The 14,768-nt window shown below is 36.2% G+C and overlaps 1 protein-coding gene across 6 annotated transcripts in view; it reads right to left on the reverse strand.

Annotated features, from left to right (window-relative positions):
* Positions 1–89: 89 nt before the first annotated feature.
* ATF7IP (activating transcription factor 7 interacting protein) overlaps positions 90–14,768 on the reverse strand; it is a 109,997-nt gene continuing 95,318 nt past the window's right edge. For all 6 annotated transcript variants that reach the window (XM_065940973.1, XM_065940968.1, XM_065940991.1 and 3 more), the window contains 5 exons: positions 14,261–14,339; positions 12,532–12,687; positions 10,860–11,042; positions 8,841–8,953; positions 90–4,845 (listed from right to left, as the gene is read on the reverse strand). In XM_065940973.1, coding sequence (XP_065797045.1) covers positions 4,426–4,845; positions 8,841–8,953; positions 10,860–11,042; positions 12,532–12,687; positions 14,261–14,339 — 951 coding nt within the window. In that variant the 3' untranslated portion in view covers positions 90–4,425. The remainder of the gene's footprint in view (positions 4,846–8,840; positions 8,954–10,859; positions 11,043–12,531; positions 12,688–14,260; positions 14,340–14,768) is intronic.

Consider the following 14,768-nt stretch of genomic DNA (forward strand, 5'->3'; position numbering starts at 1 on the left):
GCTTATCTAACCTAGCAGCAGCTCTGCCGAACGTTTCTTTCAAAGCTGGAGGATTATATGTTGTTTGAGTGTCATGGTGTTGTCAAATTAAGTAAGCGATGCTGAACAGTGTTCACAGTGGCTCTTAGCAAGGTGAGAGACTCACAGAAGAAAAGAATACTCACGAGGTCTGAGAATAACAGAGGGGATCAGAGTACGCAGAATGTTAAAAACCCAGTAGTTTATTTCAAAGTATAAATTTCAGGCTTGCTGGACAAAATCCCACTACAGTTAACACTTATACAGACACCACTCTACTGTACATTAAAAAAAAAAAAAAAAAAACAACCCACAAAAACCTTCGAAACCTAATAAAAATAGGGCAACTTGCTACAGCCCACTTTCTATTAGACATCAGAAGGTCTTACACTGTCTTATTATTTACACTTTCAACTGTAAAAAGAAATATTAGGATGCAAGTTTCCTACAAAGGAATTATTTTTATATTTAATTTTGAAATGGCTGATAAAATTCTAAAGCCAGGATTCCCCAAATGATGTTTGATTGCCCAGTTACCTTATTTACAAAAAAAAATTTTTTTTAAGATAGCAATTAAATATAAAGAGTGGGTATTTGACTCTACAAGTTAAAAAAAAAAAAAAAGAATGACAAACTTAGCATGATAAAGCTGAAGATGAGAAGACAAAACACGTTTTTGTATCATTCTATTCCTCTCCATTGGCTGGCTCAAGGGAAATAAGTTTTTGGAATTGGATAAACCTGCCACACTAACGAAACACTTTACAGGAATTGTTCTAACTTTTTTTGTTTGTCCCAAACTTTTCAGAAAGGGGAGGGGCCATCATTTACCCAGTAGAGAGTAAGGCAGGCAGAATTATACATTGGCTTTAGATAGAGTTATTTGCAATAATCTAATACTGGGACATGGTCTTTCTGGAAATCAGAATAAAACAGGCCAATGAATGGTCAATGATAAAGCTAAAATAATGAATAAACCACAGGATATTGAAATAGCCCAACAAGGAAAGTCTGGGAGAACATTTGGAAGTCTTTGCAGTAACGTACTGTGCCAACATCACAGTGTATACAAGTGAGAGAGGAGGCTAACGCAGACATTATTCTGTTAATCTTGTACAGTAATGAAAAATTTGTGGAACAAGATAAATGCATATCATGCAATATTAACACCTTGCTGCATAAACCATAATTTGGAAAATATAAGCAAAAGAGCAAACAAACAAAAAAAGCCACGTTAACACTTATTGGCTACAGGAAGAGAACTGTATGGTACAGCCTGCCTAAGGAGTTCTGCTGACAGGTGGTCCTAAGCTCGTTGTTTGAGGTCATTTTATTCAATCAAACTTTTCATTTCTTATCTGGCAATGGGGGTTGGGACAGTGGGGAACACATGTCTGTGAGGCAAATGGCATCCCAACAAACATTCACTTTTCAAGGAAGCAAGCTCTGTTCTTCACTTCTCTCATAAACTTTGACTGTGTTAAATAGCATACAGTATTCTGCATGTTTTAAAAAGTGAGACCAGAGAAATAGAGGGATATAGTTACCTCATAAAGTTACCTGTTACCAACAGATGTCTTTGTATATACTTTATAAATGTACTGGCAAGAATATTATTTTAAAATGTGAGGCTTACTCACACTTAAAATTGGGTGAAAATTACTCTGACAAAGTGCAAAGTAGACAGTAACAAACATCACCATTACCTTTAAACGTCATATAAACACCCTATATTTCAAGTTGAAGTATCAGAAGTTTCCAGGATTTCCAATGAGGCAATACTTACACAAGTATTGTCAGGCTAAAAACGTAGCAAACTCGCATTCCCAAAATGGGATTATTAAGCTTATTTGTAATACTCTGTGAAAAGATACTGTGAAATTAAAAAAGGTACCATGAAGTGTGAATTGCTATTAAAAATATGTGACCAGTAGCTATTTCTAGTTGAGTCCTCCATTCTCTGTCTCTAAAGAAACAAATCAAACAAAAAGAAAGCTCTCTTCAACATTAAAAAACCTGCCTGAAATAAAAACCTAGAGTTCAAGTCTAGCACCCATCAGTAACTCCAACATAATTGTTGCCTATAAATCCTGTGGCAGACTAATTGAAAGAAGCCATCTTATAATATCTTTTCCCTCAAATAATTACAAGCTCTCTTTGTACCTTCCCTCCACCACTTGGAATAAAAAGTTTTATTTTACTGTAGTAAATCTATTTTTTAGGGTTACTATTTAAGTTATTTCTTTTTTTCTCTGACAGAAATCACACAGTATAGGTCAAAATAATATTTTCATGCTACTGGGCTTTCTTCACCTGATTATATAATGCTATGAAAGCTTAAAAAAAAAAAAGGATTAGTAAACATAAAGTACTCACCAGGGGAAGCTTTCTAGGCTAGGTAAGCAAATTATCACATGACCATAAAACCGGTCAATAAAGAGCAATTTTGAACATGGGCTTTTCTATTCTGTCGACTGAAATGATCTCCAACACATAATCAACACTGCAACCATTGCAGGTAAAAACATATGTACATGCAGATATAAGACAGGTGCTCACATACATCTAGAAGATCATTAATTTCTCCCTTTAAAATTTTTCATTGGCATGACATTGGCAATTTCTTTACCATCATCATTAGACCCACAATGAGTAATGCCTACATAGTTGGTTGGCAAATATGACTCATGGACATTTTAATTCTCATTGTGGTCTATTTTCTGAAAGCAAAAGGGAGATTTTGGAGCATTTACTTTTGGCAATCTGTAGGCTTTCTTCAGCATCGATCAAACTTCACATCCAACCTGACAGTACAGTGATCAGTAAAAGTCTCTAAAGAGAGTTTCTTTACAAGTAGAATGTTTCCTGTTACAAGCCATTGAAGTTGCAAAGAAGCATTAATATGGAAATGACAGTTCCCTCTTATAAGTCCAGAATAAATTAATGACTAACTTATTTAAGAAGGCAGGAATATGATTTCAAACATGATATGGAAGATGGCTTGAAAATGTATTCCACAAACTTCATAAATTCCTTTCCAAGCATTGTCAACCCCACTCTCATCCCCCAAATTATGCCAGCTCTCCTGTCTTAAGCTACCTACACTCCAACACGTACCTGATACCAGTATGACTGGCAATCAAATAGAAAATCCATGACCAAAGTTTGATTAAAACTTTGAAGAGGAACAGAGATGCACAGAAGTTGTAAAGTCACTTCTTACATAAATGACCCCAAAGGATATACTTTAAACCCTATCCAAAGCTGAAATATGGTGAATCAGATAAAACTTAGCACCATCAAAAGAAAAGATTAATACAGGAAGAATGATATGAGGATAAAGAAGAAAAGGAGCTCTCCCTTTGATAGTTTAGCTCACTGTATTTTGTGAATTTTACTATTTACTTTCTTTGAAAGAATATTATGGGTGATAAGGTATACTTTGGGTGATAAGGTAAACTAGAATTGCTTTCATAATCTCTAAGACAGTGTGCAACATAGATACTAAAATATATTTGAAGGGAAATTGGCTTACACAATGTGGTCTTCTTTTGGTTCACTTTACACAGAGTTAAATAGTGACCAGAAACAAAAAGCATTAATTTTCTTGGAAGAAAAGAGCAAGTTAAATGTAATGATGTCACTACATATAAAAGCCTTGGTCTAAAATTTACTTGAGGGAAATGTGCTACATTTGGTGGAGAAAAAGGAGAAATGAGGATGAAAGGTTGACAAGAGAAGAGTAAACCACAATGGAAAAATGGCCCTGTTTACTTTTGCAGTTAATCTTTAAGGCACAAAAATAAATGGAAAAAATCTCAGATTGGAAAAGGGAGGGCCCACTGCACATCTTTCTCATCGAACTGACAACCCAGAAAAGACAAAAGAAAATATGAAAAGATCTTTTCCTGTGTTCACATTAACCTATTTTAAACTATTTGACCATTTTGCTTTTTATTTTTTCTTTGGGTTTCATTTAGAGTCAGTTTAAATCATCTATCTATAAACCTACAGATCACGTAGAAGCAGAATCATGCCAGATACATACCTCAAATCCTTTGATCTACTTACTTCACACTGGAAGAGAGGTAAATTTGAGAATGAAAATGGGAGATTCCACTGTAATAAACATATAAATACAGAAAAGCACACACCACACATATACCCCAGCCTCAAAACTAAAGCAAGGTGCACATTTACATTTCAAAACCTTGAAGCCCGAATTGTTCAGGAAAAGATTCTGCTTTATGGGCTGAGTTTATTCTGATTATAAACAAATGTAGTGTATATACACATCGGTCCAAGAAATCTTGCACAATGTGCATTTTACAATGGGTATCATGCACAAGATTAAAACAAGACCAAAAAGTAGAACTCTGAAAGAAGGAGAGAGAAAGGCTCCAAGGTTTAACTGCTCTGCGAAGAAGAGATCACATCCGTTGACTGAGGATCACAGAAAGGTCCAAAACGCCCATAAATATCCTTGGCTCGTACTGCAAAGTAGTATTTGCTGCCAGACACGAACTGGGTGAGAGTGCATGCCATGGGCAGGGGAAGTGCCTTGACTTCGCCGATCTTCTTCCACTGTGAGGGTACAGTGGCGCTGGGCTCCTCGTGGTACGCGTACAGGTGGTAGCTGTCAACAGTGGCGCAGCTTCTGTCCACCTCCAGAACACTCCAGGACAGTACAATGCCATTCTGGCTCTGAACTCGCGCTAACTTCAAGTGAGGCTTCTGAGGCAGCGATGTGCTGGCAGCTTCAGGGGGCAGACGTTGTGGCTGTGGGGCTTCTGGTAAGGGTGCTGGGTGCACAGGGCGTGGGGGCTCCTAATGAAAAAAGAGTCATGTTGATGGATAATGATCAGAGCAAGGACTGTTTCTTAAAGCGAGAACTATAACATCCTAGAAATCACTTGCTTTCAGAGAGTCTTCATTTCACATCAAGAATACTGGGAAATAGCAAATATCACACATCTGGCAAGTTCTCCCTGATGATTTGTAACCAGTCACGACCCAGAAGATGAGTGTTGAGATTATTCCCTCTGTGCTTTTTGGGTCTGAGATACTGAGTTTTCCTTGGGAAACAAAAGCCCTGGCTGATGGAACATCATCTTGACAGAAACTGAAATAATCATCTACTTCTGATAAAATAATTAATGATTTAATGATCTATACCACAGGCCCTTGTTTCAGTATAACATGTTTTTTAATAACATGTGTTGGCAGTCTAGAAATCATCTAAGATTTGAGTATCAATTCTACTTTCATTTTCAGACTGTTTCTTCATAAAAAGACAGTAGCATATTTTTATAAGTACATACATATAACACTGACTGTATATTATGTTCTTGGTCAGTCTGCATGAAAAAGGTGACATTTTTACCGGACTGTGAGAGAGAGAATTTAGAAATGTAGAAATAGTTGTGAATCTTTCTCCTAATAGGTAAAAACATGAACAAGTGCATGGGGATAGGCAAGTGAGGGGACTTATGGGCAAAAACACAGAGACTGTGAAGAAGAACACACAAATTTGGAAAGGTAAGTTAAGGCCAGATAATGAAAAAGCATGAATACTAAGCTTACAAACTGACCTAATGCTCGACATTATATCATCTAGGTTTTAAGATGACAATGATAACAGTTTTTTCAAAAAGATTTAAGAGCCAGGAAACAGAGATATAAGTACTCCCCCCCACCCCAGCCAAGTGAAACATTACTGCTCAATGACTTTAGTTTGGAAGTCATGAAAAAAATGAGATTTCCTTAACTGAAATTCATTTAACAAAATTATGTTTTAATATGCATTTCATTAAATGAATAATTTGCATACACTAAATAGGGAATTCTGTGAAGATCTGATAACTTCTAAATCTCCATGCCTTTTCAAAGTTCAGTGCTAGTAACGTGCACATAGTAACAACTCAGAAAATGATCTGCCAAATAATCTCAAGGAATGAAAATACGCTGAAATTCATATGCGAAGTAGAAAAAAATTCATATACACATCTGGAAAAAAGCATAATCCACAGTTTAAAAGCTAAAATAAATACAAAGTTAGAGGGGGGAAAAGCAAATGCAAATACATGAAACATCGAAAGCTGAAGAAAAACAGATTTGAATACTGGCCATCCTGCTGTATTACTTCTCTCAAATTAAGTAAATAACATTAAAAAAACATACAACTAGTAAGATCTAAGAGAAGAAGGCTGAAGTCATGAACTTGACTGGACAGAGTAGGAATTTAAAGAGTATGATAATGGCTTACAGCCTATCACAGCCCTTTCTAATTCTTAAAATTTGAGGCTACAGAATCCTCTTATATCTCAAAACAGTTAAGTCAACTGAGTTACTGTTCTGTTTCTGCCACTGCAATGGAGGTTTCTATTGAAGTTTTAGAGATAATATATCAGGGATTTGCTTCAAAATATTCCAGTGCATACACAGGTTGTGAGTTTGTGGGTGGCAATACAGATGAAAGAAGACTGGCTATGACTGCTGAAGACTGATAACTACTGAAGACAGGTGATGGGTACGTGGGGATTGCTATACTAATCTTTCTACTTTTATATGTATTTGAAAATTCCCAGTTAAAAATATTATTAAAATTAAATTAAAAGAATGTTTCTCTTATGAGATACTGCTGCTGCTGCTTAGTCATTTCAGTCGTGTCCGACTCTGTGCGACCCCATAGACGGCAGCCCGCCAGGCTCCGCCATCCCAGGGATTCTCCAGTGGAGTGGGTTGCCATTTCCTTCTCCAATGCATGAAAGTGAAAAGGGAAAATTGCTCAGTCATGTCCTACTCTTCGCGATCCCATGGACTGCAGCCTACCAGGCTCTTCTGTCCATGGAATTTTCCAGGCAAGAGTACTGGAATGGGTTGCCACTGCCTTCTCCAATGAGATACAGTGTATTAAGACAATTCATATGGAATCCTGTTTTAAAAAAAGCTCTGATGGATCATCCCATTTGCAAAACTGTAGCATAAATCAGAGATTTTTACTATATATTTCTTGAAGGAATATGGGATGAATTAAGTTATTTGTAGTTGCAAACAACAGTAATGAGATATTTGCCACAGATCCTACAGGGCTAGATCTGAAGCACTGTGACAACATGGTGGAGGTGCTGGGACCAGAAAATCTGAGTTTTAAAATGGCTCTGCCTCTGACACTAGCTTGGTAATGACACCAAGTAATCATGTAATATCTCTAAGACACAGTAGCCTCTTCTATCAAATGGAGAATACTCTCAAGGGCTTGCCTGGTGGCGGTGGCTCAGACGGTAAAGAATCCGCCTGCAGTGCAGGAGATCTGGATTTGATCTCTGGGTTGGGAAGATCCCCTGCAGGAGGGCATGGCAACCCACTCCAGTATTCTTGCCTGGAGAACCCCCATGGACAAAGGAACCTGGCGGGCTACAGTCTATGGGGTCACAAAGAATCGGACACAACTGAGCGACTCAGCACACAGTAGGGTTGGGAGGAGTAAATAAAATAATACAAGCAAAATAGTAGAGTGTCTCATATATGTGAAGTGCTCCATTAACATGACGTTTTTTCACTGCAGTGGGACAGCAAAATAACAGCTGCTAAGAGCACAGGCTCTAGAACTGGAATGTACCGGGTTTTGTGAGGTATGACCTAGGGCTGGTTACTCAACCACTCTGTACATTAGCAGCCATACCTATAATAAAGGATAAAAAAAGGAAAGCTAGAGTTCTAAAGAATTTCTATGTAAGGACCACATAAATTAACAGTGCCTGGTGCATAGAAAGCACTTCAGAAACTTAGCCATTATTATGTATATTTTAAAAAGGATGCTCTGCTTGGTAAAAAGTGTATCAGCCTCAGTCTCCTAGATTGAGCAGGAGATTAGATTAGATTAGAGTCAGCATTTCCATTCACACACTCTATCATACCAAATACTATTACAGTCAGGTCACAGGATAATGTGACATCGATTTGGAGAAATCTTTGGTTTTCTCTATTATCTCTTAACCAATGAATTCCCAATACTATTGGATGATTAAAAGTACTAAGTGTTAAGTCAGAGAAAGACAAATATTATATATCACTTAGATGTGAAATCCAAAACACAAATGGACTTCTTTACAGAACAGAAACAGGTTCACAGACACAGAAAATTGTTATGGTTACCAAAGGAGAGGGGACGGGATAAATTATGAGTATGGGATTACCAGATACACATCACTATGTATAAAATAGGTAAACAAGGATGTACTCTACCGCACAGGCAACTCCATTCAATATCTTATAATAACCTATAATGGAAAAGATCTGAAGCTGTACCCCTGAAACTACAATACTGTAGATAAACTACAGCTAAATTAAAAAAAACTTTTTTAATTAAAAGTTTAAAATAAAACCAATAAAATGATAGCAATGTAACAGAACTAGTATAAAATTCTGAGGAAAAAAATAAAATTAAACATGCAACAATATTTCTTAAAATATTCAATACTTTCAAAAAATATTCACTACTCAAGAATGCTCTTTAACCTAACCATAAGTTTAACATGGTCTATTTCACTTGTGATGCCCCAGACGTGGACTATTTTTATATGCTGCACACCGCCACAAGCAAACTCTATACTCCCCAACCATCATTACCCAGAAGTGTTTCTGGGTAATGGTGATAGATCTAATGGTAAGATCTACTTACTTCAATAAACATCTGCTGGAAAAACAGAAGACCTGTTATTTTCTTTCGATATAACTAGTTTAAAGAAAAAGTACCAACTGCAGTGGTATCTGACAGCTTTATAGGTGAGAATTTTGTGAAGCCAAGGGTCCACACTTACAGTATGCACTTGTGGTGGTCGGTGATGCACTGTGAGCTGAGGTCCCGTTGATCCCAGGGTTAATCCATTGTTTACAACATATGTAGTTGCTTGAGGCACTCGAACTGTAACACCTATAAAAGAAAATGAAGTGATTAATTGAGTTCTATCTAAATTTGGTAGAATACTGAATTAAACATTCAAAAATCAGTAAAGTGATGCTTATAAAATTCAAAAGGAAAAATATTTCTAACCTAGAAGGCTATACTCAGCTAAAGTATCATTGAGCATGAGGATAAAGAAATTCTCACATATGCAAGCTACCAACATAAACAGTCTACCTCCATGAACTTTTCTTCAAGTAGCCACAGGAGAGACAAGATCAACAAAGGCCAACAGGAGACACAGTGAACAGGAGACCCAGCACAGGGAAGAAAGAAATGAGATCCCTTCCCAAATCCCAGCGCACTGAAGCACTGGAGGTACACAGAACACAGGAGGCAAACAGGTCAGAAAGGAGCACTGTGACTCTAAAGATAGAAAACACGAAGCTCTCTTCACAAAGATCTCTGCTGCCTCCAGAACAGGCAAGTTAATCTTGACTCATTTTAACAAGGTTCCTCTCTTCCTTTCCACGCCCTGCTAATCAGCTGAGGATACTCATTTCATCCAACAGAAAACTCTTTATACAGACATCAGGGCAACAAAAGCAGAAAATCTAGAAGCAGACTTCCTCGGTGGTACAGTGCATAAGAATTCGCCTGCCAATGCAGAGGACACGGCTTTGACCCCTGGTCTGGGAAGATCCCACACGCCATGGGGCAACTACTGAGACTGTGCTCTAGAGTCCAGCCTGCTCGACAGCTGCAACCACTGAAGCCCGAGCCCCGAGAGCCTGCACTGCACAAGTCACCGCAGTGTGAAGGCTGAACACCACAACCAGAGAGGAGCCCCTGTTCCCCGCAACTACAGAAAGCTCATGTGCAGCAATGAAGACCCAGTGTGACCAAAAATAAAATAAGTTTTCTTAATTAAAAAAAGGAGAACATTTAGAAGCCACTCATCGCCCAACCATATTTCTGCCATATATCCAGTACTGTGGGTACCTTGCCAGGGGCGAGCCCTGTTTCCCAGAATTCATTTAAGACACCACTGACTGATTTCCCCAGAGAAAGCTCTTGTAAGCTTGAGAAAGCTAAAGCCAGAATGTGAACTAGAGACTCTGTTTAGTTTATTTCCTCCTATAGCCATCACCTAATAATGGCATGACTGAAGTTTCAGTAAAAAACTGGATTTGCCCCTGCTTGTTAAGTTTTGCAAAACTAAATATTTTTAGTGATACCTATAGAGACTGCAAAACCATACAGAAAAACAGAAAGTAAGTAAGGGTGATGGTTACCTCTGATGGAAAGGGAGAAGGATGCAATTAAGAGCGGGCATACACAGACTTTTGGATTCTGATGAAGTCCTATTTCTTAGCCTAGTGGAGAGTTCATATGTGGTTCACTTTGCTATTTTTCTTTAAGCTTTAAATATATCCTTTATAGAAACTTGTTTGTGTATTTTGCAACTGAAAACATATATATTTCATATATATATGTATATATACACAAACACACACATACATACACACACACACACACGTGGAAATTACAAGTTACCTTAAACATTTTCCCATCTTTTATTTCTTAGCCACCTTCCATACCTTTAAGACTCTCATTGGAGGCTATCCTTTACCATTATCTCCATCTGGGCTAAGTCACAATTGATCACTCCCACTTTAACTAGGCAAGTTGTCTCTAAAGTACTGTACAGACCAACACCAAATCAAGTAGGCCATAAATAATTAAACTGAAGACAACACACAGAATACAAATTAGATACCAGTCCATTTTTTTCTGGTTAACTCTCCTAAGAAAAGAAAATGAATGAATAATAGTTTTAGTATGATACTGAACACTTTCTGCTGCATCTAACATCAATATAAGCCACTCCAACCACATGCAAAAGAACAACATAAATAGGAAAAGGGTCTCTTACTGTTTTGGGGATTGACCTGCCGAACAGCAGGAGCCTGCATAACAGTTCCTCGCAGGGGAGCCTGAGCTGGTGGTGCAGGGAGGGTTGTATAAACCACCTGGTGGTTTGCAGGAGCTCTCGGCACAGGGAGTCTTGTGGTCACCTGAGTTACTGGACGATGTGTTACATTCACGGTGGTTGGAGCTAATGAAAAGCAGAAAAATAGATTTAAGATGCAGTAAATTCTATTAAATGACAATTCACTTTATACAAAATCTAATTTACTATAACAGACAAGAGTCTCCTTTTGTAATCATGAAAAAGTTAAGAATGACAGGGTCAACCAGGGTTAGTATTAGTACAATCCAAGTTTCAGAAGAAAAGAACACCTTGACCATGTCCAAGGTCCTTCCCACTCTGGTCTGTCTAGATAAATAAGCATGTGAAGATGAAGAAAGGGTTTAGACTTTGGGGAGTATAATCTTATATATATATATATATATATATATATATATATATATATATATATATATATCTTCCTCAATGTTAAATTATTCTTAGCAGAGTGGAATTTTAGGCCCTCCAGGCCTTCTACCGATGGATATAAATCCAAAAGAGTAACTTGTGGTCCCACAGTTCAAAAAACTGATTGGCTATTATAACTGACAAGTTTTTCAGATGAGTCAAATCACCTCCTATTCGAAACAATAAAATTTTAATGGTTATCTTCTGACAGTAGTGTTAGGCCAGTTAAAACAATTTCTAGTTAAGAATAACTGAAAAACTCTTGTTTGATCAATTATAACATCTTGGTTATAATTAGAATGAATCATTATATTCATCTGTTCCAGAAAAACTATATTCATTTTTGCTGTTTACACTGTTAGACAACAAACACATATATAGTTTAACTCTTCTTTATAACCATTCTGTATCAGTGCTGCTAGTTAAAACACTATCTGCAAAATTAAGTCACACTACATTCAAAAACACACATTGTCTTCAAAATGACAATGGGAATACTCCAATACAATTTTTTAAAAAATAAAAAATAACAATGAAGATTATTCTTAATTTTCTAATCTTTAAAAAAATAGTTACAGCTTTTATAACTTATTACTAACATAATTAGGTTAAAATCAAGTTCATCTCAAGGGAATGTGAAGAAAAGGACAAAATATCTCTAAGAGACATTATTTGATAAAGGACTCATCCAAAACATACAAAGAACTTCTAGAACTCAACAGTAAGAAAATGTATAACCTAATTAAAAAGTGGACAAAGGATCTAACAGGACACCTCACCAAAGATGATGAACAGATGGCAAAGAAGCACAGGAAAAGCTGCTCAACATAATATATCATCAGGGAGATGCAAATCAAATAACAATGAGATTCTACTATCCCTATTAGAATGATGAAAATCTAAAACCCTAACAATATCAAATGCTGGTAAGGATGTGGAGCAACAGTTCCTTCCTCACACTCACTGCTGGTAAAAATGCAAACTGGTACAGCCACTCTACTCTGGCCGTTTCTGCAAAACCACATTCTTCCTGTATGATCCAGTAATCACATCCATTGGTACTTACCTAAATGAGCTAATTTTCTGTCTAACCCTTCCACTCAGTTTCACAGTCATATTTCACAACAGGCCAAACTAAAGTTTCAGCTCAGTGATTCAGCAAGTTTACCTGTAGGTAGTAAGTGTATGGTTGTCTGAGATGGTCCACTTGTTGGCACTCCAGATGGTTGAAGAGGCGGTGCTGGCTGGATGGGTTGCAACGGTCGAGATAAAGGCTGAGAAGAACTCATGGTTGACACAGGGGTGTGATTTACCTTTTTAGAGTCTGTTAATTAAAAGTGAGGCAATATGATTAATGATAGAAAAATATCAGATATATAAGTTTATCTTTGCCATTCATTTGCATTTTACCACTAAGAGAACAATTTCACTGTATTTTAATTAAGTGTACTTCTGCCAATGTGAAAACCAAGTCAGAACCTTAAATAATTTACTGTTGGTTCTACCACAGATTTTAAATCACATTTAAAGAAAATATAGTTGTTATTTTTTTTTTTAATGAAAAGAATCCTACTTCTAACTTAATACAAAAAGCTTAAGGCTTTAGCAGCAGCTACTTTAACATCTGAGTGTTGATGAAGACAATGCACATTAGATGGGAGAATTTAAGTAACACTCATTGGTGGGGCAATGGAGAGAGATTCTAAGAGGCAGGGGTGCTACAAAAGGAAATGGCAAGAGTACAGATGACAAACCTTTATTTTACTTTTTTATCCAAAACCAGCCCTATCTGTGTCCTCTTACAAATAACCAGTATTTACTTTTGTGCTCTAGGAAGTTTCTTTCATTAAGATTTGTGTATTAAAAAAATAGTAAAAGCAATACAGAAAATTTGAAATGTTTAAACAATAATCAGATAGGCATGAATTCAACCCCACCATATGATGACATAAATCTTCCAATTTTATAGCAGTTTTTACAAAAAAACCTGACCTTAATGTCACATAATGAACTGTATAGCTACTTAACTTTGTTTTTCTAAAACCAACTGAACTATCTTATTCCCTAAAATATAATTTCTTAAAGTCTCTAATATTTTTTTAAAAATTAATGTCTTAGAGGTATAATAACTCTGATCCTACTAGATTTTTCACATGCATTATATAATTACCACCACAAAGTTTTACAGATATGTCTATGAGCAAAGTTATTTTGTACAGTCAAATAAGTTTGAGAAATACTCTATCGCTTGAATCATTCTTGGAGATTTACATTGTAAATCAGCACAGTAAAGGTTCAGAGATATCTGTATTAAGGGAAAAAACCCATATAATTTTAACTCAGCATTTCCCAAGCATATTTAACCATGAACGTTTTTATTTACAGAACACCTATTAACACTGTAGAAGAATAACTTGGAGTGTCGGTCATCAGCTAACCAATATAATTTCTAAATATTATAACTCACAATAATACTGAGAATTCTGGGTATATGTGCTTTTTAACAATATCTTGATTTAACACCTATGTTAAAGTACACATACACACATCTGGAAAAAATGCTTAAAGTCTAAAGACCTAGATTTAATTTGTACTCTGAATCTATCCTGAATTCTAAAATGGGCATTACAGGGTTATGGTAAGGATCAAGTGAAATAACAGCTATAAAAAGAGAAGTATTCCCTAAGTTAAATATTCTCTTAGTTGCTCTGTTTTCCTTTATGCTTTGTTAATATTCTCCCAAGATTTGATTTCTATTTTTTACTTATAATCTTAAAAACTCTTTCTAAAAACGACACAAACAATGCTGTCAAGATTTGTCCTCACTAAGTATAATGAGTTAAGAGAGAAAAATGGTACTAAAGCATTCCTTAGTATGATTACTTATATTTAAGTACCTTGTAAAGCTCCACTCTCTTCATCATCCATTGTGAGATCAATGACACCACCTGAATCGCTGCTTGTGGCTTTTCCACTCTAAAAAACAAAACATCTGCATTTTGCTATGGGAACTCTGGTAGGCATAAAGAAAATAAAACGATACTGAGGGGAAGCAATGATAATGCATAGCCTGGTTCAATCCGGACCCCTAAATGACTTTACCTAAAGAGTGTTTGTCAGATAAATGACCCAAGGATCCTCATGAGTCAAATATCTGCCACAAAAAAAAAAAAAAGAAATCTTTCACAATAAATTATTTTCTTTTTTAATTATACTGTCAATTACATAGAGCTATTAGAGTGACTATCAAGTGCTTTAAGTGATTAAATGTAAACATAATTCACTTCTAATATTAAAATGTTGACCAGACCTATACTAAATTATCAACATTAATTCACAAAAAGACCAAAGGCAACTTTAAAGCCAGAATTAGGTTACATAAAATAATCTATTTTTCTCCCTAAA

Source organism: Muntiacus reevesi, chromosome 1 (genome assembly GCF_963930625.1).
Source record: "Muntiacus reevesi chromosome 1, mMunRee1.1, whole genome shotgun sequence".
Lineage (NCBI taxonomy): Eukaryota > Metazoa > Chordata > Mammalia > Artiodactyla > Cervidae > Muntiacus > Muntiacus reevesi.